Consider the following 21,362-nt stretch of genomic DNA (forward strand, 5'->3'; position numbering starts at 1 on the left):
TATGAGGTAGCACAAACGATACTGTGACGTCATTAAATAATGAGTGACAAATGTTGTCAAAGTGATCCGGAGATGTTAAAAGTCCTGGTTCATCAGAGCAGTGGCTCCCAACCTTTATGTCTGAGGTTCCCCCACAGCCCTGTCAGATGAACCTGGTACCTCTTCATCTGTTGCCAACGTATGTTCCAAATGAATAACACAATTCACTATATGAATAAAATAAATACCATTTTCACAACTGAACTGTCAACATTCAGGTTGGTTTGGTCAGCAATCACCTACTCCTGCTAGTTTTAACGTTAATCCATTTTGGCACTTTTAGCTAACTATTCAAACTGTTTATTCAATAGTTTTAGCTGATCATTTGAACTGTTTAGGCATTACTTTTAAAAGTATACAGATAATAAATATCTAGTTATTTGTAACTCATTGCTGCTTGTTTAAACTTCTGTACTCACCTGCTATCTAGTTTTCACACACTCGCACATAAGTGCAACAGCGTTCAGGAGTCAGAGCCGACATATTCTTTAAAACAATTACCCCTGGTTAGGAATCAGTGCATTAGAGGAGAACTGTTGCACTGAGCTGCCTGTCGCTAAAGAGAAGTGTGTGTGAACAGTCTTTAAAACTTTACCTCAGTATAGAGGAATGTAAGTTAGCGACTGTAAAAAACTAACGTGCAAAAACAGAGACAACCTTTGGACAAGCTACACAGAGTTCACCACTAGAGGCTGCTGGTTCACCACAGTTCACACCACAGTGAGGGCGTGTACGTCCTGTTTAGTTGACAGGTTGGCATGCACCTACATGCACCTTTGACGCGTGTGTTTCCCTGTGATGAGGAATAAGCTAACGAAAACAAAAGGTTACCTGATGAGAGTGAGTCTGTCTCTCTCAGAGGGATGATCATCCAGCCACTGGGAGTACCGGGCGATGGACCACTCTGCTCTCTGTGGGGGACAACACTCTTTCAGCTGCTATGGTAGTACAGTATATACATTGCAAAGCACTGTTGTGTTGAGGACATTTTTGGCCACTCCTCACTACTTCAAAGGACTGTTGGAAGGTTAAGACTAGGGCTGGGTATTGGTGCTAAAGACAGAAATAACCCAAGTAGTACTGAAACCTAAATTACCTGGATTCGTTCCTTTTTGTACCCAGACCGGGAAAAACATGCTATGATTTTTTCTTTTTAACCCATAAAGCATGTGGTGTGGTGAAGTCCACAGCAGTGTATTTCATGGATATGGCAGTTAGACGTGCCGAGTTGTGCCAAAAAGTTCAAAAGTGTATTTGTATAAAAATCATTTGGATGTGGAGGTGTAGTGGGGGTAAAAAGGTATCAAATGAAATACGTAAGTAAGTTGTTGTATCATTTTTAGAGTTTAGGTTAAGGGGGCTAGGCATTCAGCTGTGATGGTTAAGTTTAGGATTATGATGTACACAGCAGTGTTTCTGGACATGAGGGGTCACCCGTTTCCCAGGAGTGTGGACTTGATGGGATTGTCACTAGCAGCACTATTTCTCAATTTCTCCCCAATGACAGACTGAGAAACCTGGCTACACTCTCCTCCTACAACCCCGATGGCTGCACCTGATTGGACCAACGCTCCACTCGGGGTTGTCTGCTCCCAGATTTCAAACCAGACCAACTTGGCAGCTGATTTGGAAGCTTTCTCTGATCTTATGAGAACAATTCACCAAAACATGTGTCTGAAAAATTTTTTGGCAAGACATAGGAAATGCACCTGCTGGATCTGTCCTCTTTCAATAGATCAATAAAGGTTTGTTTCAAAGATTTTTAGGAGTTTCGAGAGGTGGCCTTTCACCCCTGATTTGTGAGCAACTCCACGCCCTGTCTCTCAAAACTCAAAGCATCACTACCACAATTAGTTTTATATGTTTAGTTTTCACTACTTTCTTCTTCAAAGAAGATACATTGCACGTCTGTCACATAGACAATGAATGGAAACGGAGAAATGCCGGTCTCTGTGACACGCACCACTGGGGGCTAGGGAATGTGGGTTTTAAAGTGTGTGTGTGCGTGTGTGTGTGTGTACAGACCTGGTGAGGTGACTTGAGCTCAGACGGGGCTCTGTTGAAGAAGAAGTGCAGCAGGGTGCTGTAGGGGATCAGGTCACCCACAGTTGGACTGCTGGCTATCAGCTCGCTGGTCTGAAACAGCAGTGGCCTGAAACACAGAACACACTACATATAATGGAATATACTGTATACTTAAAGGAGCTTACTGGGGTCTGTCCATGTTTCACACCATTAATTACAAGTCATGTTGGACTTATTCTGTCTCGCAACATTTCCCAGTGTTTCAGTTCATTTCAGTCTATTATGAAATTCAACTCCCAGAGACACGACAGCTACTGGATAAGTAATTCAGTCACCTTTATTACCTGAAATGTTTTTGAATACATTTGTCACTGCGTTGTGGTTCAGTTTCAAACCTCTCCTCAATGCTAGTTTAGTTTGTGACTGCACATATACACTCACCGGCCACATTATTAGGTGCACCCGACCAACTGCTCGTTAACGCAAATTTCTAATCAGCCAATCACATGGCAGCAACCACATGCATTTAGGCATGTAGACATGGTGAAGACGATGTGCTGCAGTTCAAACTGAGCATCAGAACGGGGAAGAAAGGTGATTTAAGTGACTTTGAACGTGGCATGGTTGTTGGTGCCAGACGGGCTGGTCTCAGTGTTTCACAAACTGCTGATCTACTGGGATTTTCACGCACAACCATCTCTAGGGTTTACAGAGAATGGTCCCAAAAAGAGAAAATATCCAGTGAGCGGCAGTTCTGTGGGCGCAAATGGCTCAGTTCACCTAAATTACCATCCGGCAGTTCTGTTTTCAGCCACCACAGTGGAGGTGAATGATTTGTGGTTCTCAAAACACTGGAAATGACCATTAAGAAAACCCAACAGTTTTACTCTGAGTAATTCATAAACCTCACTTTTCAGAGGAACTACTTTCTACTGTAAAACCCTCTTTGTGAAAACTGTGAATTGTGTTTTTCTTTTTGGATTATCACAGCAGCTGGGACACTGTGGAAGGACACAGCTGTGAAGTATTTCAAATGTAACTAATTGTCTGAGGAAACAAAATCCATTTACCTCCACTGCATTATTATAGTAGCGTAGTATTGGGATGGAGCCCAACATCTCAGAGATCTATCCAGACTTGAACAAATACGGGGAAGCCATAACCATCCATTGTCCAATAATAATAAACACTTTACATTTTTTAATTGGGGAAACTGACCCCTAAATAGCCCCTAGCTCATGTTGTTAAAGCCCTGATGATGAAAATCCCTCCTCCTCCTCTTTATGACAAAATCAAAGAGGACGAATCATTGTGACATGCATACACACCTGAAGGAGCGCAGCATCCTGTAAGGTTTCCCCAGATCAGACACTCTCCTGCACAGAGGAGCCACTGCCATCTCCATCTGACACACAAGCACAGACAGTAATCAAACATGAACATACAAACAGAGGCATACATTTCAGTCTGGTGAATGACCCTGAAGCATCTGTTAATCCTGCACACGATGAACAGTCTAGAATCAGCCTGGAAGGTCTTCCTCACCTGTGCAAAGTCAGCAGCCAGCCTCATCTTGCCGCCCTCTCCCAGCGGCCGCAGCAGGCTGGTGTGGCGGATGAACAGCTCGATGGCCCTCTGAGCGATGGACTCTGTGCTCTCGTAGATGAAATCCACGCACTGGAAGTATCTAAAGTAGTCGGCCATCACTCTGCTGATGAAGCCCTGCAGCTCCTTCATGTAGAGGGAGCACGGGACATCTGGCCTATCAGAGCTGGAAACAGCCCTGCAACACACACACACACACATATTCATATACAAAAATGACACCCACAGAAAGAACTTTTGAAAAGATATTGCTGGTTGTTGACTACATCACACTGAATCCGTAGGCTGAGACGGTATACTAATGTATGGAGTAAGACAGCTGTCAAAAAGATGTGTCCATGATTAAAAGATTTGTCCGTGATTCTAACCATTTCTTATTCGTAAATAAAAAAGTTGTACACAAAATTCTGCTGTCATACACAAGTGTGAGAAATTGTTTGGGTTAGGATTGTTTTTATGCGAGTATGAATCTAAAAGCTGTGAGTACAACTCTAATTTCTACGAATACGGAGTCTCCCCTGTGAACACAAATTCAGTTAGTGGGTACGAGTAGAAAACGTGTTGAAACGACGTCACAGAGGTCACAGGCAGGTCACAGGGGAAAGTAATCGAACCCTGAATGATGCGCCGAAGTCAAGGATGGCTGACAACAGTGCACCCACTGACACCGCCGGTAACTCAGGGGAAGCATCATCACAGCTAAAGTCACATCCAACATTTATTTATTTTTATTTAGTTATTTATTTCATGAAATTGTGTGATATGTGGTTTAATTTGGGTAAGAATCACCAACGAATCTTTTAATCATGGACACATCTTTTTGACAGCTGTCTTACTCCAAAGCTCACATAATCTGGACATCATGAAATATACAATTCATTATCACACAGTGAAATTGACACATTACTTCAGCCCAAAATGTAACTTAGCAGTATTCAATGAGCTGTAATTAGTCATTTGGGTAGCTTTGAGTTTGAAAAGTAGAGCTGCATCAATTAGGTATTATGGCTCATATTAGGAAATAACTTGGTATTGGTGTATATATTGGCCATTACGTAATAAAAAATCTCAGCACAGACATGCCAGGGTATGTTTAAAGTAATTTAAAACTCCATTACAGTTTGTCCACCAGAGGGCAGTCATAAGCTGATTTTCCAACAGTTAAATGTCCTGCTCAGTATGCATCTTGGGCTCCATTAAAATTAAGATGAAACAAGATTCTATCATTATTCAAATATTTTAAGTCCCAAATTTCACTATCAGTTTGCGCCTCAAATATCCAGCATGGGTCGGGCTATCAGGGAAAAAAGGAACTGCGGCAACAGAAGGACAAAAGTGGAACCAAAAAGCTCCTATTGTGCATTTTGTCTTGTTCGCTTCAGAAGAACTGTGAAGCTCAGGCAAATCCAACCCTTTTCTCCTAACTGCTGTTTACTGTGTGCATGAAGCTGTACACAAGTTTTAGCAGCGTTCACCAGTCAGCATCATTGAGCCCAGCAGGCGGCACACCCACAGTTTTCTGGGGCAATCCGAAAGTGTAACCCCCCCCCAGAGAGGAGGGATATTTTTGAGGCCATGAAGTGATTCACGGATCTCTTGCTTACCCTGAAAAGTCTTCTTGGTGGAGCGTGATAATGATGGCCTCTATGGAGTCACTCACTGACTGCAGGAGAGGCTGCACTGCGCTGCTCATCAGGGCCTGCACTGCCTGAACCAAGCAAACAAAGTGAACCTCTGCTTTAAAGAATGTATGTAAGCACAGAATAAGAGCAAACTCCAAATCAGAACCTGTCAGCAGCTACTGTGCATCCACAAAAATGGTGCAGCTGGTTGAAAATCAGCTAGGTTTTCTTTTCATATCAGGCTACATATCAACTGTGCGAGACCTAGTTTTCTAATCCAGTTACAATAAAAGGACGTGAGCTTCAGGCCTTTTGTAGTTTGACAAAAAACTCTATAACAATAACAATACTGCAGAAGATGTTGTCTCCTATGATCATGTGACAGCAGCGATGCAGTGACTATATGGACTTTCTACCAATGCAAGTGTGCTTAGGCAGCTTTTGCATCAAAGCAGAATTCATGATAAATACAAAAAAAAATCTCTAAACTAGTTAGCATACTAGAAAATGAGTGTGTTAAATGAAATGAATATATTAATTAAATCTCAGTTTTCTGTGTCACCTCTAGAGAAGAAGAGAGAGCCTCTGCAGCAGCTGGTGGACACGAGCCCAGTCCTAAAATAATCTGCAAACACAAAGCACAGGAAGTCAAAGGTTAACAGGAAAATAGAGCAAAACATAATGAGAATCTTCATTTGCATAGCGCTTTACGCACATGAAAACATTTAAATGGATAGAATTTAGAGTTTCATGGACAGTTAGGCTGCCTCTCCAGACGTGTGTGTCTTAACTGTTGGCATATCTAATTCTGTAGAGCTCTGTGAGCGTAGTCAAAGGCTCAAGAAGAAACTATCACCTTATTACAGAGGTGTTAAATCATTCTTAGCTGTGTAAACTAGTGGTACATTTGAAAGTGTGATGTGCTGGTTTGGATTTGTTTTTGTTAAAACTCACGCAGCCTCAAATCTATTCACTGAATTCTTCGGTAGTCCAGTTAGAAGAGCAGGGCAGTGGTTAAGACGAGAGAAAACCATGGTATGAACCAATGTTTTGGCATCAGAGAGAGTTGCCATATTTCTCAGGAGGAAAATTGCACAGTTATTGATAAAGTCTAATTGGTTACTTGAGTTTGAATTGTGATCTATAAGTCATGAATTTAAGTTCACCTCGAATGTTGTCTTTCTTAGAATCAGCACAGACAACTTTAATTAATGTTCTGTCCTTATTTAAAAGAGACACTTATGAGCAGGGCTGGGTATCGTACCAAGATAATCTATAGCAATTTGATAAAAATCCTCTCTCACTCTGAAATAGGTAAGGAACCTTTGCAGAAATACCAACTTCGTGTTCCAACCTAATGAAGGAACTAAGGAAGCTCTTTAATTAGGACTGTAGTGCTTTCTTCAGGAGATGAAGGGGAGATTTGAAAGAGGTCTAAAGTTATTCAACACATTTAAATAGAGGTCTGGCTAAAGCTCAAAAGGAAAAAAAGGAAAAAAAACACCCTTCAGTATATGAATGTGTATGTGTCTGCCCCTTCCTATTCATCCCTGTCTTTGTCCCTCCCTCCGTCTGTCTGGAATAAATTCTCACCCTGTGTTCACACAGTCAAATTTTCAAGGCTTTGTTAAATATTTAATGCTGGAGTAATCTGTTCTTTTACGTTATTAATCAGCCTGGCTGCTGTGCCGGGACACACTATACACCTTTAATGGAGGGAGCTGAAAGAACACACTGCACCGGGCTTTTCCTTTTATCTCCCTTTAATTTTCATTGCTTACTTTCATGTGCGTGCGTTTGTGTGTCCGTGGACATCTCTATGCATTAGAAAAGGTGGGAATAGGAGTCCAATCTCACACACACACACACACACACACACACACAGAGTCGGAGAGCTGTGTGTGTGTGGATGTGTGTGTCATGTTAAGGTTTGAAGGAAATTTTATAAATGCTTTAGCGCTTCAAGACCCCAGCCAAGTCCCCAAGTAATGGAGTCACCTGTTTGATTAAAGTGAAGGTTAGCCGCGAAGCCAACAACTTCAGCAGAGGCTCAGTGCACAGACCTTTAAGGTGCAACGGCTATCCTCACCTTAGTGAAGTGAATCCGAGCCAAAAGTCCATGTTAAGTTCAAGGTTTTTATTTTTTAGAAAAAATACCTTTTTATTAGCGCCTTGAGTGGTTACGTTAAGGCAGAGCATGGGACCAGCCACTCACATAGTAATGACAAGTTGCTCCTCTCCCAGCTTTGATTTTCCTAGAACAAAACTTCATTTTTATATATAGTAGTTTTTATTGTTAGTGGCGGTGTCAGCCAACCCCATGCTGCATTCAAATAGGCTACCGTTGAACAAGCTGAGTCCCCTTTTTTTTCTTGCTTCCTGCTTATTAAAAGTGAAGGGAGTTACCCCCACAGCTAACAACTTCAGCAGTGGCTCACTGCATTGAGCTTTAAGGTAGACCGGCTATTCTCAACTTTGTTACAAACCGCTCCTCCAAGTTTTGCTCAGCACACCCTTAGTCCAAGTTTGGTTTTTTTCAACACACCTTTACTAGTCCCTTGACTGGTTAAGTTTGCTCCACTCACATTGTAAGAATGAGCTGCCCCTCAGAGTTTATTAACCAAATCTCATACGTAACACTTTTAAGAACTGAATCAAATTGGAAAGCCAACTTGACATCAGAGTCAATATAAATGTGAGATCTCTGTTTGGTGATCAAATGATAATAATTGACCACACACTGATATAGTAACATTTCTCATTAGGTCTGAACAATGACAGTCAAAGTTATGAAGTTACTACATTCTTGACAGAATATTAAATGTGCAGGTGTGTCTGTTCAGCAGAAAGACAGTATTTATTGCAGCCTCCTACCTTGGTGACGGCCTGCTGCAGACGATAGAGGGAGTTGACCACAGCAACGTTCCTCCTCTGGCCGTCAGTTAATGGGCCGATGACCTGGCTGGCATCTCCTTGAGTGGACAGCTGCAGACACGCGGACACACAGGGAGGCGGTGCATGGGGTGTAGATAGGATACAACACATGGTGGGTTAAGAAGATACAAAGATGGAACTGAAAACATTTCAATTCAGAATTTTAGACAAACCAACATTCACAAGCACATACACACACATACACATACACAATGCTGTACACACCAGCTGTTCAGACTTGACACAGAAGAGTTGGACGGTCTTGGCAGCATTCTTGGACACAGCCAGAGAGAGGTTTGGATCTACTGATGCTACATTCAGCTCACTGCAAACAAACAGATAAACAAATGCATAATATTATAATGTAACCTGGCTAATTGTCAAATGTAGGCTACACAGTATGTTTGTAGTTTAAACTGTAGCATGGCTGCGTGATGTTTTATCAATAATCATTCAATAATTTGTCAGGGACAATGCAAAAACACATTGTACCAGGTGTGTTGCATATAGGGTTTGTAGACCAGGCTTATTGGAGAGCCCTGTCCACTTAAAAAGATCATAACCTATCAACATTATGTGTCTTCTGCAGGTCAGGGAGGTAAATAATGTATTCTCTGACCAGATCATGAAATCAGAATGAGAAACATCAACATTTAGTATGTATATTAATACATTTTTTACAAAACGGTCTGTAAAATTAAAATGCCTCATACATTAAATTCATAATTTAGAATTGCACTGATACTAATATATTAACTATCATGAAAGTTGGTATCCCTGTTAGGGTTCAATTTGCAATAATGATCCGTTTGTTCTAAATGATCTTACTTATTACATGGCTACTTAAGAAATATAAAATTTGACCCAAAATATTGATTTTAAAATCAAAGTCTTCCGGAGTCTTTGTAATTAGAATGCCGCAATTAACCAATCAATCAGACTCGTGTATTCAACAAAGCAGTATAATGAACTATATTGTATTTAATTCTGCTGTACGCTGTTTTAGTTGGTGACTCATCTGATCTGATCTGATCTTGATCTGTGTTTCTGTCACTTCCATTGGGTCTATGCTGTAAAGCAGCCAAATTGGTGTGTGTGCTGTGCTTGCCTGCTGATGGTCTTGATGATGCTGTCCAGTTCGTCGTTGGAGGGCGGGTTGCGGCCGCCCATAGGGAACACGAGGTTGATGGGATCAAACAGGCGAGATAGGGACTTGGAGAGGTAGGCCGCCTCGTACGGCTGCAGAGAGTCCTTCAGAGCCTTCTCTGGGCTGCGCACACACACAAAAAGATACCATTATTAGTAAGATGGATATGGTGACAAGGTGAAAATAATATCACTATAATAATATCAATATCACTGACTGTAAGGTAGCCTTTAAATTCACCATTTCAGATGTGTCGTGCCACAATCTACCTATTGTCTAATGTTGACATATTATATCCTCTAATTGGTTCGAATATCTATGCTGACATTTATTAATGGAGCACTTAAAAGTGCAGACAGAAATGCCGCCGAGTCTCATCCTATTACTATTCAATGCAGACAGGCAGGTGTGAGTGCGTGTGTGTCGTGTGATTAAGAACATGTTTTTTTCATGTTTTCAGCCCCTCAAACAGTCCAATGTATAGTTGTGAATTATAGTCACAGGCTTAACAAAACTAAACAGGTTGAAATGTGTTTCTCAAGTGCTGCACCAATACATTTTTTTATTGAAGTGTTTTTTCCCCTTCAGCTGTTATTTGTTTTTAGCCAGCACTTTGATTGACTGTGTTATCTAATGGGCTTACTATACAAGCAGCAGTCTCATTAGAGCTCATACAAGAAGGGACTTTGTTTCTGCGATGTCTTCACTCCCTCTCCATCCACCTGTTACATCATTCCTTTGTTCCTCTGTCTCTCCTCCCTCTCTGATTTCACAGTTCTCCTCCTACCTTCTTTTCGTACGCCGTCTTTCCAACAACACATGCACTGAGGCCTTTTTGTTCTCTCCTCATATTTAAACTGAACAGGTTTTCAGATACAAGTGGATGGTTTTTTTCTGGAAATGATGAGTTCTTTGTGTAAGGTAACACAAGGCTGAAAATGGATTTTATTTTGATTCATTGTTAAAATAATTGTTCATGTTTTCAGCCCCTCAAACATTGCAATTTCCTGCATCTCTCCGTTTTATATCATGTGAAAATAAATATCTTTGGAGTTTGGACCAAACAAGACATTTAAAAGGCAGGATTTTAGTATTGTATATACCTCATTTGGACAGTGCTTTACTGCGAAGCTAGACTTTGCACTTAGTGTGAAACATGGACACAGTCTATGTGTGTACTTCACTGATAGGGACTGCAAGTCTTCAATAACCTATTAATTCAACCCAACACAAAACTGACCTGAACCTGAAAGGATTCAACAGCTCGTGTACATGAACACAAGCGACCCCTGCTTGGGGTTGAGTCTGTGCAGACACCTCTAGTATGAAGACGAGCAAATATCAGACAGACGAAGCTCCAAAACAAAGAAAATCCCCTTAGACCCCCATGTTCAAATGCCCAATAAACATGTTTACAGCCTGGTACAAATATAATTTTGATTTCTAATTTAATAATCTAATCCAGCAGCTGGAGCTGCTGCGCCAGGCTGCTGTGAAGTGTGACCGCCTGTGAGTACGAGTGACCGTGACAGGGGGAGAAGCTCTGCAGCTGCCGCAGCTCGTTGGGGAAAGAAACCGCAGAGTGACAGAACAGAGTCGCCAAACACAACGCTAGTCGTTTTTAACAAAGACAAAGTCGCTGGGGATCGGTAAAGTCTCTGGATCAGTTCAGAACAACAGAATGAAAAACTTGGAAAATGCTGGATGGTTATTCTTCAAGATCGCTGATTCGCTCATTCAGCTGTCAATCAAAAAAGGATTCCGCCTCAGACGGCTCACCCAATCATCATGCAGAAGCCGAGCATCCTGGCCAGCCCACTGTTCCATAGACCCCCAGAGATGCTGAGCGTCTGATGGGCGGGACAAAGCCCATCATCCATCCAATGAGCGTCTAGTTTGGCTGCAGTGGAACAACCCGCTCTACGCTTCCCCATTGAAGTCAGTAGAAGCTGACCATCCCACTGTGTAAAGAGCTGTGGGGAGAAGGAGCTGATTCTGAACAAAAGATGAAGGCTTTCTAGCGCGTATTTAGTCAATAAAATGTACACACAGCAGTACATATTTTAACACTTTTTTTTTGTGACATTTTAGTGGAAGCTGAACTTCCCTTGCAGTCTTCCTTGCCCTTTTTTGGTCAGTTAGGTGGAGTCAGGCAATGCTAAGATGGTGACAGCCTGAGCCAAAGGCAGCCACCCGCAGTATGTCCATGCATATTTCATACAGTCTATGGTAACTATAGGTGACCAGAACTCTGCCTGTTAGAGGAGCAAGTTAGTTCACTTCTAACTGAAGTTTTAATCTAAACAAACAAAGCACAACTATGGTCCAAAATAAACTTCTCTGCCCTGATTCACACCAAACAAAAAGCCTGTGGGCGTGATCACACCCTGAAGTGACTCAGATCGGTCTGCTCACTTGTAGTCCTGTTTTCCATGTGTGAAGAGGTCCTGACTGTCTGTCTCTGTTGCGCTGATGTCCAGAGATGCCTCCATTCCTCCGCTGCTCATTAGCGCCCCCTGCAGGCTGGCGCTGTACTGCTGCAGGCGCCGCCACAGCTCGTTGTACAGTCGCAACAGCTTCGGATACTCTCCTTCAAACGCCTGCTTGAGAAAGGACGAGGCTAGAGAGGGAAAAGAGACCAGAACAGGCAGTGAGGATTCTGATTATTACACATCATGATTAAAAGAAAAGTTTATTCTCACAATATCTCCACTATTTCTGTGTGTTCACTACAGAGTTGGACTCAAGACGTGGATAGCCTAGCTTAGCATAAAGACTGGAAGCAAGGGGGGGACAGCTAGCCTGGCTCTGTCCAGAGTTAAAAAAAAACAGATAGGATTTGATGACTATACGAGATATATAGAAAATCATCAGCCTTGTCATTTAGCCCTTTGAACTGTGCAATAGAAACGGCCCCGCAAGTGCCTACATTGGTATTTTGGCTTATTGTGATGTCATTTCTTGGAGCATCTTCAAAATGCTTCATATCCCTAAAATATGTATAAACTAAGCCTAAAGGTTATGCAAATCATTAAACCACGATAATGAATTAAAGTATGGAAATTGTGTCATTAATTTAAAAAAGAAATTCAAAAATCTTTGGCATGTTTTACATCAAATTTACACAAAACATTTTTGGTTTAAAATATTTCTAAATGTATACATGTTATCATTATCAAATATTTCTTAATACGTTATTGGAACTATGTACTAGTTTTTCATTTCCAGTGTAAAGGCGTTTTGACAGCTTCATCTGCAGATACCGCAGCTTTCTGCTGCAAAAAGAATGAATGCTCTAGAGTCGAGCCATCATGGTTTTCATTTTAGACTTTTTTATACAGAATCATGTGAACAACCACCAACGTTTTTAAAGGGTTAACAACCTGAGGGAGAGCAAGAAGAAAAGGGGAACTGAGGACAATCCGTAATCATGCCTCTCTCTCATCCTTCCACTTTTGTTTTTGTTCCACAATATCTTCACCACACAGCTTGATTACACACACACACACACACACACGCGCACATGCACGCACACAAGTACCAGTTTGAAGCCAAGTATGCTAGCAAGCAGCCAGAGCTGCCTCTCCTGTTCTCACTTTGTTATTCTCTGTAATCAGACAACTCTCTACTGAAACGCCTCCATATGATCTGTGAGTGAGTGAGTGAGTGTGTGTGTGTGTGTGTGTGTGTGTGTGTGTGTGTGTGTGTGTGTGTGTGTGTGTGTGTGTGTGTGTGTGTGTGTGTGTGTGTGTGTGTGTGTGTGTGTGTGTGTGTGTGTGTGTGAGAGAAATCTAGTTGTTAGCATTATTAAGTCTTTCTTTCTTCCTACTCTTAGAAAGGATTAACTTACACAGCCACATTTATCGATATTTTAATAATGGCATTTCATGTGATGCTTCATAATGAAGACTCCAGAGAGATGGAGGAACAAAGAGAGAGCTGATTAGGGAGGTCAAAAAACGATCAGCTCCCATTTAAAACCGGTTCCTAATTATTCCAATTCCTGAGAAGCACCATCCATCCATTTTCAACCACTTGTCCCTGTCGGGGTGGCTGGACAGGACACATCACAGGACACACAGGAGACAAACAGAGACAGACAACCATTCACACTCACAGTCACACCTACGGGCATTCGAACCAGCAACCCTCTCCGTGCCCTGAGAAGCACTTAGCTTCAAAATGATCAATGTCCCGGGAGGGAGCATGTACTGAGACAACAGACACAAACTGTTAATGCATCGGCTCAGAGTGCTGCACTGGGACCGAGGAAAGATGTGACACCAGCAAAACTGAACAGGTACGGTGTCGTCGTCCTAGACCTGGGGTGTTCTGATGGGAAACTGAACAGTGGGCTTGCATTTGACACCTGGCCCGGGGCTTCTCATTCTGGCTCTGCACTCTGATGAACATCGTACACCTAGGAAAGATGCTGTTGCCTTTTTTGGCTGCTTGTTGTCTTCAGGGAGGGCCAGGGGACCCTCATTGGTTGGATCAGGGTTGCATCGCTTTTCAAGGGCATTTGGGCTCCTTTTGCGCAGCATTTGGAGAGATTCGATATGGGTGGTGTCGTGGGCGAGGTGTGGATGATAAGGGTGTGCCATATCATATCATTCACAATAATCTAGGGATCATTTTTGATTGAAATTATATTATTATCCGGCAGTGAAATGTCACACCATTATGATGCGGATTTGAGTCTGCGCATCACAACCAAACAGACATGGCAGAAGGAGACGTCGGTAGCTAGACTGTGCCGCTGGAGTTAAAAACTAAAAAAAGGTGCCACTTCGACTGTGTGGAAATATTTTGGTTTCAAAAGAGCAATCTTGCTACCAGCCTGTGACGACCAAAGGTGGAAATATTTTGAATTTATTCAGCCACCTCAAGAACAAACACATAATTCAATCAGAGAGAAAATCCAGTGTGTGCAGTGCACTTTCTATGTGGTAGGTGATTTCATTTCGCTGTATTATTTAATACAGAATATGAATCTCAAGCTGAGCTACTGTTGTTTTCAAGTCAAATAATTGAACATGGGTTTCTGCTTAGTTTTTACCTGATATTTCAAATTGTTATGTTTTGGTTTTGTATACACTACTAATTACATTTATGCACTGAAGTTTCAAGGACATTGTTTTTTCAAACTGTGCGGTGCTCTTAGGATGTGGTGGTTTATATTATTTTTCTGTAATATCTGATACAGAATATTTGTTTTTACTGTATATGTTGAAGGCAAATGATTACATTCATGCTGGCCTATTGAGTATGTTCTTGAAATTAAGAAAGAAAGAAAACAACAAGAAATATAATTCTGTATTTTGTGATATCGCTTTTGCGAAAATTCCAAGAAATATTGTGATATCCCTTATTTTTTTGGCATTTTTTAAGCCTTTTATTAGATAGGACAGACAGGAAATGGGGTGAGAGAGACAGGCCATATCGTCCAGCCCTAGTGGATGAGGGCTGGACGATATGGCCCTGTTTGAACTCTTCTTTAAAGCATGCGACATCCATCCATGCACACTGTGTCATTGAGTTTGACACAGTGTGAAAATAATCAAGGTATGACATGAGTGTGACGACATGGGAAGCCATTGTTTATGAACAGAAAAATGTTTTTTGTGTATTGTTGTTCACATTTAATTCTTCTATCTTTTTTAATGTTTGTAAAAAAAAATTATTCTTAATAAAGATATTGATGTAAAAAAAAAGATCAATGTCTCTCTTATTGATGCCTGTGTACAGCTTTGGAATGTGTTTGTTTTCAACCCTAGCAGAAAAAGAAAAGCATGTTGGAATGTGTGGATGTAAAATCACCAATATGTCTCAACCATTTTTGGCACTTTATGTTATTCAATAAGTGTTGTAGTGTTGTATGCCGGATCCCCTCAAGCCAGTACACAGTAAGAGCATGTTCTGAGCGAACCTTAGATTCACACAGCAGATATTTTTATTTCTAGAGTAGGAAGCTGTATAAACACTCTCCGACTTCATCTATTTCCGATCATGTGTGGTAGGTTGGTTCCAGAGCATCAGTAGTTTATAGCCAATGTAAACAAAATGTTTCATGATTTTTTAATTTTACGATTCCTGTATGTATTTTTAAGTCCGTTCTTTTCAATAACACCGTTTAGCTCAACGGTTCGCTTTCCTAATTTCTTCCAAAGCTACATCAAGAAATGACAAGTGTTTGTTACTCTACGTGACAGGACATTGGTGTGAATAAATCTAGTGTGTGACAGATAGTGGAGTAAAATGTAGTGAAAGAAAATGCTTTGTCAAAGTGTCAATCATGGAAAACCCAGTGCTACATTCATCCACCCCTAGTCAAAAAAGAAACACTTAGCTTGTACCGAAATATATTTCATCGTCTGCTGTGTGGAACTGGATTCAAAGATGAAGATGAAACTCAAAAGCACAGCTACCTGAAAATTCACAAAAAGGGCGGGAAAACAAGGAAATCCCAGTTTCCCGACCGCGCAAGCATCTGGTGGAGTGGAGCACTAACAGGTCTACAGAGGCTAGCTGGGGTCACCATAGAAAGGAAGGGAACAACACTTCAACACTACAAATCAGTGCCTTCTCACAAATGTCCTTCGTATTGTGCTATAATGCAAAACACTAGGGTTAGATTTATGATCAAGCTGAACCAAAGTAATAAACTCAGCGATTCTGTGGTTTAGAGCTATTTTTAAATCATCTTTACCAGCTCAGGGGCGTTGTTAGGCAAAACTTACTTTTTCCAACACTTCTGCCTAAAATAGGCCCTCTCTTGGAAGGATGAGTAGTGTCTGCATAGCGGACGAGTAGCTGAAGTGTTGTAAATAGTGAGGTTTTAGCAAAAAACTCATGTGTTTTTAAAGTACTAAGCAAACAACTGGATAAATGAGACTTGGATTATTCTGCACAAGTTGTGTGAGAGAGTTTTTGATTCTCCGTTCACCTTGGAGGAATGAGACAAAAATGTTTTCTTCAAGAATTCAAGGCAACGCGCGGTGAGTAACTGATACACAAATGGTCATTGTGAGGGTGGAGTGTTCCTTTAATACAAGCTAAGGTTGTAAAAGAGGCCAACACTGGTTCAATGAGTCTGCTGTGTACTCTGATTGCTCCACGAACAACAGATCTTTTATGACTTGCAGCCCCATTGATTTCCTGATGTTAACTGAGCTCTTGTTACAGCCTGATGATTATGGCTCAGTCAATGAGACCTCCCACTAGTTGTTGTTGTTGCTGCTACTGTCAGACTGAGAGGAACCTTAAAAGATTTGAACTCTGAGTAATTCGTCTCTCCTCTTAATTAGCAGCTTTTGCAGTCTTACCTTCAGTCGCTCTGTGAAACTCCTCACTAAGAGTGTTGGTCACATCATTCCAGAAGGTGTAGAGGATATCAGGCTGACCATCCTGTCGTCAGGGGGACACAGGAGAAACACACTGATTATCACATATCCATGAGTGACATGAGCTGGGGAGTCGATGGAAAACACCCTCCTCTGATCAGCCATTGCCGTTTGTCTAATTGCCTATTTACGTCTATTGAAGTTGTGCTGATGAACAAGCATTCACATTTGCACATTTCTCACACTTTGAGGAAATGTAATCAATTGATTTTTTGTACTTTTTTGTACTTGAAGAGCCTCTGAAAAGACTAGCATGGCCATCTGAATGCACTACAGAGAGGAGCAGTACACACAGAGGAAATAAGCAGTTAAGATGGAAATACATGCAGAGAAACTGAGTATTTTGGTGTTTCGACCAGCGCTAACCTAGTTCTGGTGCTGGTGCTAGGGCTGGGGCTGGTTCAACAGTTGGTTCAACTTGTGAACCTTCTCAGAACCTGCTAGCTTTTTCACAGGCTTGAGAGCCCAGAGAGCCACGTCCTTACGTCATTGTATACTAGGGTCGAAACCAGTTTAAGACCAGCAAAGAGTTGCTGCTGCTCTGGAACCAGTTTAGATCGCCGGGAGCTGGCTCTTTGGCTTTCAAAACTCAAAGAACTGGCCCGAGATTAGGGACAGGCCTTTAACCGACCCTCAAAATGACTTGGACGAACAGGGTGGACTCCAAAGCAAAGCAACAATGATTATTTATTATTTGAATATTACAAAACAACAACAGCTGAAGTGAACACTCAAGAAAACAGCTCGATACAAGTTGTGCTGATGTGCAATAAAAGGATAATTTTGAAATTGAGAAACCAATCCTGAACATTATTGATTAATTGTAATTAGAATATTTAGTGAAGTCATTACAATGGTCATAAAACATCACAATCATCGTCAACACTGCTTCCTCGTGTGCCTCCTGAATATTAGACAGAGCAAACTCAAATGCCTATGACACACTGATCTGTGTAACTGGTAACAGAGAAGAAAAACAGCAGTAAGTGCTGTAAGACATCAACACACACTCTCTCAGTTCAACACACAGAGCCTGACTGAGGAACGTCCTTTAATTATTTAATGGGACTGGACATGTGTGTCTGTGTATTCTCCTCTAATCCTCCATTAGAGAGGTCTGTTGCAGGTCGGCTGCCAGCTGACACTACATCCACACTTCCTCCACCTTCACAAACCTGCCACTCCATTTGTCTTTCCTAATGGACCGATTGTATTATATTGATTATACTTAATATATTGTTGTTAAAAGACCGATGTTTTAGACTTTAGTGTGCTTCTAACCCCTTTTGTGTTTTTTCCCCTTCTGTTTCAACATAACGATGCCCCCGTGCACAAATCCTGCTCCATTAAGAAATGTCTTTGCCAGTTTGATTTGGAAGAACTTGCAGACAGTCCTGACCTCAACCTCATCAACACCTACAGGGTGAACTGGAAGTGGACTGTGAGGCAGACGTGATCAAGTGTTGGACATCTGAAACCAGAAAAGTCACTTATAGAAACAGAGTAAAGGTTTATGACTGTAACGCTCAGCTATTATTCCTTATGGCATGTATTGGAACCAGAGGAAGCTGCTGAGCTCAAGTTTAATTTGCTCTGGACGATATGTCCGGCCCCTTTCCCGGTCGTCCCGGTTTATCTAATGTAGGGAGGGTTTAATATGATGACTGACAATGTCCCCATCCAGTCCGCAGGTCAGTCCAACACAGTTAACCAAGCTCACGAAACTCAGATCAAACTGTCAAACTAGGCGGCGTTGCTCAAATATGAATCGAGATTCTGTTACTGTATTGCCTATATTACATATTTTAGTGTACTGTTTAAATGTGATTTGACAGTAAACCAAACCACCATCATTTTCCTTGCCCCAAATTGGAACAAGCACCACCTTTTCGCTGCTGTGATTGGTTCATCCAAGTCCATCCAGTTGAGAGAGAGAGAGAGAGAGGTTCCAGATTAATACGCGATTGCAAATAAGTTTGGTGATTCTGGACTATTTTTGGTTCAGAATAAAATAGAAGCGGGCCCATACCTTAAGCATCTTTTAGACTTTTCAAAATATACATATTATGGGGCGGCCCGGTGGCTGAGTGGTTAGAGCAGTAGCCCCATGTAAAGAGGCTGATGGTCCTCAAGGCAGCTTCCGCAGGTGCGACTCCGACCTGAGGCCCCTTGCTGCTTTTCCTTTAATCTACTTTGTTTTCCCTTACATCTACCATTTTTTCTTTTAATTTAATTTTCTTTAATGGAGATGCCCAGCACAATCATTTCACACATTGGTACTTGTATAACCCGAGTGAAAATAAACATCTTGAATCTTGAATCTAGGGGATTAACAAATAAGAGATGTAAGCAGGAGCCTGATCACACGAAGGTCTCACACTCAGCATTAACATCTGAAAATCAGAGCCTGGCAGCAGGGAGTGGAGTAATACAGTCTTATCTCCCGGAGCCAGTCAATAAGCTGGCAGCGGCGTTCTGTATGAGTGGCAGCACATGAGATCTTTCTCCTGCTGAGAGTTACAATAATCAAACCTGGAGGTAATAAAAGTTCAACTCTCCAGGTCTGTCTGTCACTTTGAACTCCCAATGATTCACTTGCTTTCAAAGCAGAAGAGTTTGTTTATCCTTCCCTGTAGAATGTGTGGGTTAAGAAAATGTGACTGAGACCAGGACAAAACAAGTGATCCCCGGACTTAAGAGAAATCTAGTGCATGAAAGCGTACTGACCTGTGTAACTAGGCATAAAAAATACGCCAGGGATGGGTGTAGCATCTATTTCTGAACGCTACACCACACCACGGACTATATTATACATAATATTATCTTCCTCCAGGGCTGCACAATCATATTTTAATCACGATTGCGATATTTTGGCTTCCCACGATCAAATTTGTGTCATTGAGCGATATTTAAAATGCATCATTCGGTTCATAGAAGACTACGTAACAAATTTTTTTTTTCTTGCAAAGCCAATCTGCCGCTCCTCAGTGATAGAGCTTAGTCTCTAGAGGGCAAGAAGGCGATAAACTATCCTTAACAAAGAAAACAAAAAACTGTCTAATGCAGCAGAGGGGCTTGTCCCGAGAATCGGATCGCCATCCGTTGTGTGGAAACACTTCGGGGTTCAAGGCAAGTGACACAAAACAAGATCAGGTCATATACAAAGAGTGCCATAAAGTTGTGTTGCAAAGGTACAATGCACGTTTATATTTTGCTTTCTAAAATATATTTACACAATGTAAAATGTTGTTACATTTTCTTTATCGTTTTATTCATTTTCATTTATTCTTTAATGAGAAGCACTGAATTGTTGTGAATAAGAGGGCCCATTTTATTTTGATGCACATAATTGTACATTAGCAAGAATGTAGCACCATAAGGATGTGAAAGCATAACAAGCCTATGTGACAGTACAATTTGTTTTGGTTAAAAGTAACAAATAATCGTGATAATTAGTCATGATCTCTCAATATTGATCAAAGTAATCATTTTGGCATTAATTGTGCGGCCCTATCTTCCTCATGATCAGATCTGTTATGAGTGCTGACAGTAGAATGATGTGTCTGATCAGTCCTGTTATAGTGCAGCTGCACTGCCGAGGAGCCTTGCATTTAGACATGTCATTAGGTCTCCAACTCACACCTCCATCTCTGGGTAATTGGTGAGAGCTTTGTTTCCATAGTAACAGTCTCCCGCTCTGATTTGTACCACTCGGTTTCTGTGGCGGTAAGAGAGTGAAAAGCTGATGATAGTCATGATGATGTGTTAATGACTGACATGATTACTGCTCATACTACTACTATTAAGGGACGGGGCCCTGTGAGCTGGTGGCCTGCTGCTACTGCCACTTTATTTATTTCTTCTGAATACAACTGTCTTATACAAAGAAGTAGAACATTTATCTAAATTGGCAGGGCTCTATGTATGACTGCAAAGGTCCAGTTCAGTCAGACTGGGAATCAAACAAGTTTGCCCTCCCAGCTCCCCATCGCAAAAAAAACCTTTTACTTCCTAGTGAGCCTATGTTTGAATACAGACGCTCGTTCTCCAGCGTATTCACAGAGAGCAAATGGGGCATGTTGATGATGTTTCTTTGCGGCCAACAATGGAAGAAAACAAAGCTCTATGGGTGAGACAGCAGCAAAAATGTCTAAGTGGAGAGACAACAAGAACTGGTTCCATCGTCGTGGTGTAATATGCATCCTCTCCTCCCTCCTGCCACTCTACCCAAGAGTATGTGTGAACATATCTGACGCGGAGAATCTCCTGTTGTGTGCTTTATGTGTGACAGAGCAACTCAGGACAATGTCGGGTTCATAGGTCATAATGGGTTATGTGTGACAGACCCTTTCCAAGTGATTAGCTTCCAACATCCCCTTTGAACTTTCATTGTATTTCAGGTTTCAGTTTATAAAATGTCCATTTAAAACAATGCATTTTAAAAAGTGAACTTTTTTAAAATTCCATTAAAATCAAGTTAATTCCGAAAGCTTTGCCTACATATGTAGTGCTGCAATTTAAGCGGGAAATAATGAGAACTCACTAAATGCAAGGCTGGATTACTAAGTGCCTCAGGGCCACACTCCC

At 41.5% G+C, this 21,362-nt stretch overlaps 1 protein-coding gene across 1 annotated transcript in view; it reads right to left on the reverse strand.

Moving 5' to 3' along the window:
* The window catches only part of cog5 (component of oligomeric golgi complex 5), a 62,798-nt gene that overhangs the window by 1,108 nt on the left and 40,328 nt on the right, over positions 1-21,362 (reverse strand). Inside the window, exons 11-21 of the mRNA XM_083935495.1 lie at positions 16,698-16,779; positions 11,788-11,992; positions 9,334-9,495; positions 8,451-8,550; positions 8,166-8,276; positions 5,854-5,916; positions 5,274-5,377; positions 3,610-3,847; positions 3,393-3,469; positions 2,065-2,191; positions 871-950 (exon numbers count right to left, since the gene is read on the reverse strand). Coding sequence (XP_083791621.1) covers positions 871-950; positions 2,065-2,191; positions 3,393-3,469; positions 3,610-3,847; positions 5,274-5,377; positions 5,854-5,916; positions 8,166-8,276; positions 8,451-8,550; positions 9,334-9,495; positions 11,788-11,992; positions 16,698-16,779 — 1,349 coding nt within the window. The remainder of the gene's footprint in view (positions 1-870; positions 951-2,064; positions 2,192-3,392; positions 3,470-3,609; positions 3,848-5,273; positions 5,378-5,853; positions 5,917-8,165; positions 8,277-8,450; positions 8,551-9,333; positions 9,496-11,787; positions 11,993-16,697; positions 16,780-21,362) is intronic.

The sequence above is a fragment of the Echiichthys vipera genome, assembly GCF_963691815.1.
Source record: "Echiichthys vipera genome assembly, chromosome: 20".
In the NCBI taxonomy this organism is placed as follows: Eukaryota; Metazoa; Chordata; class Actinopteri; order Perciformes; family Trachinidae; genus Echiichthys; species Echiichthys vipera.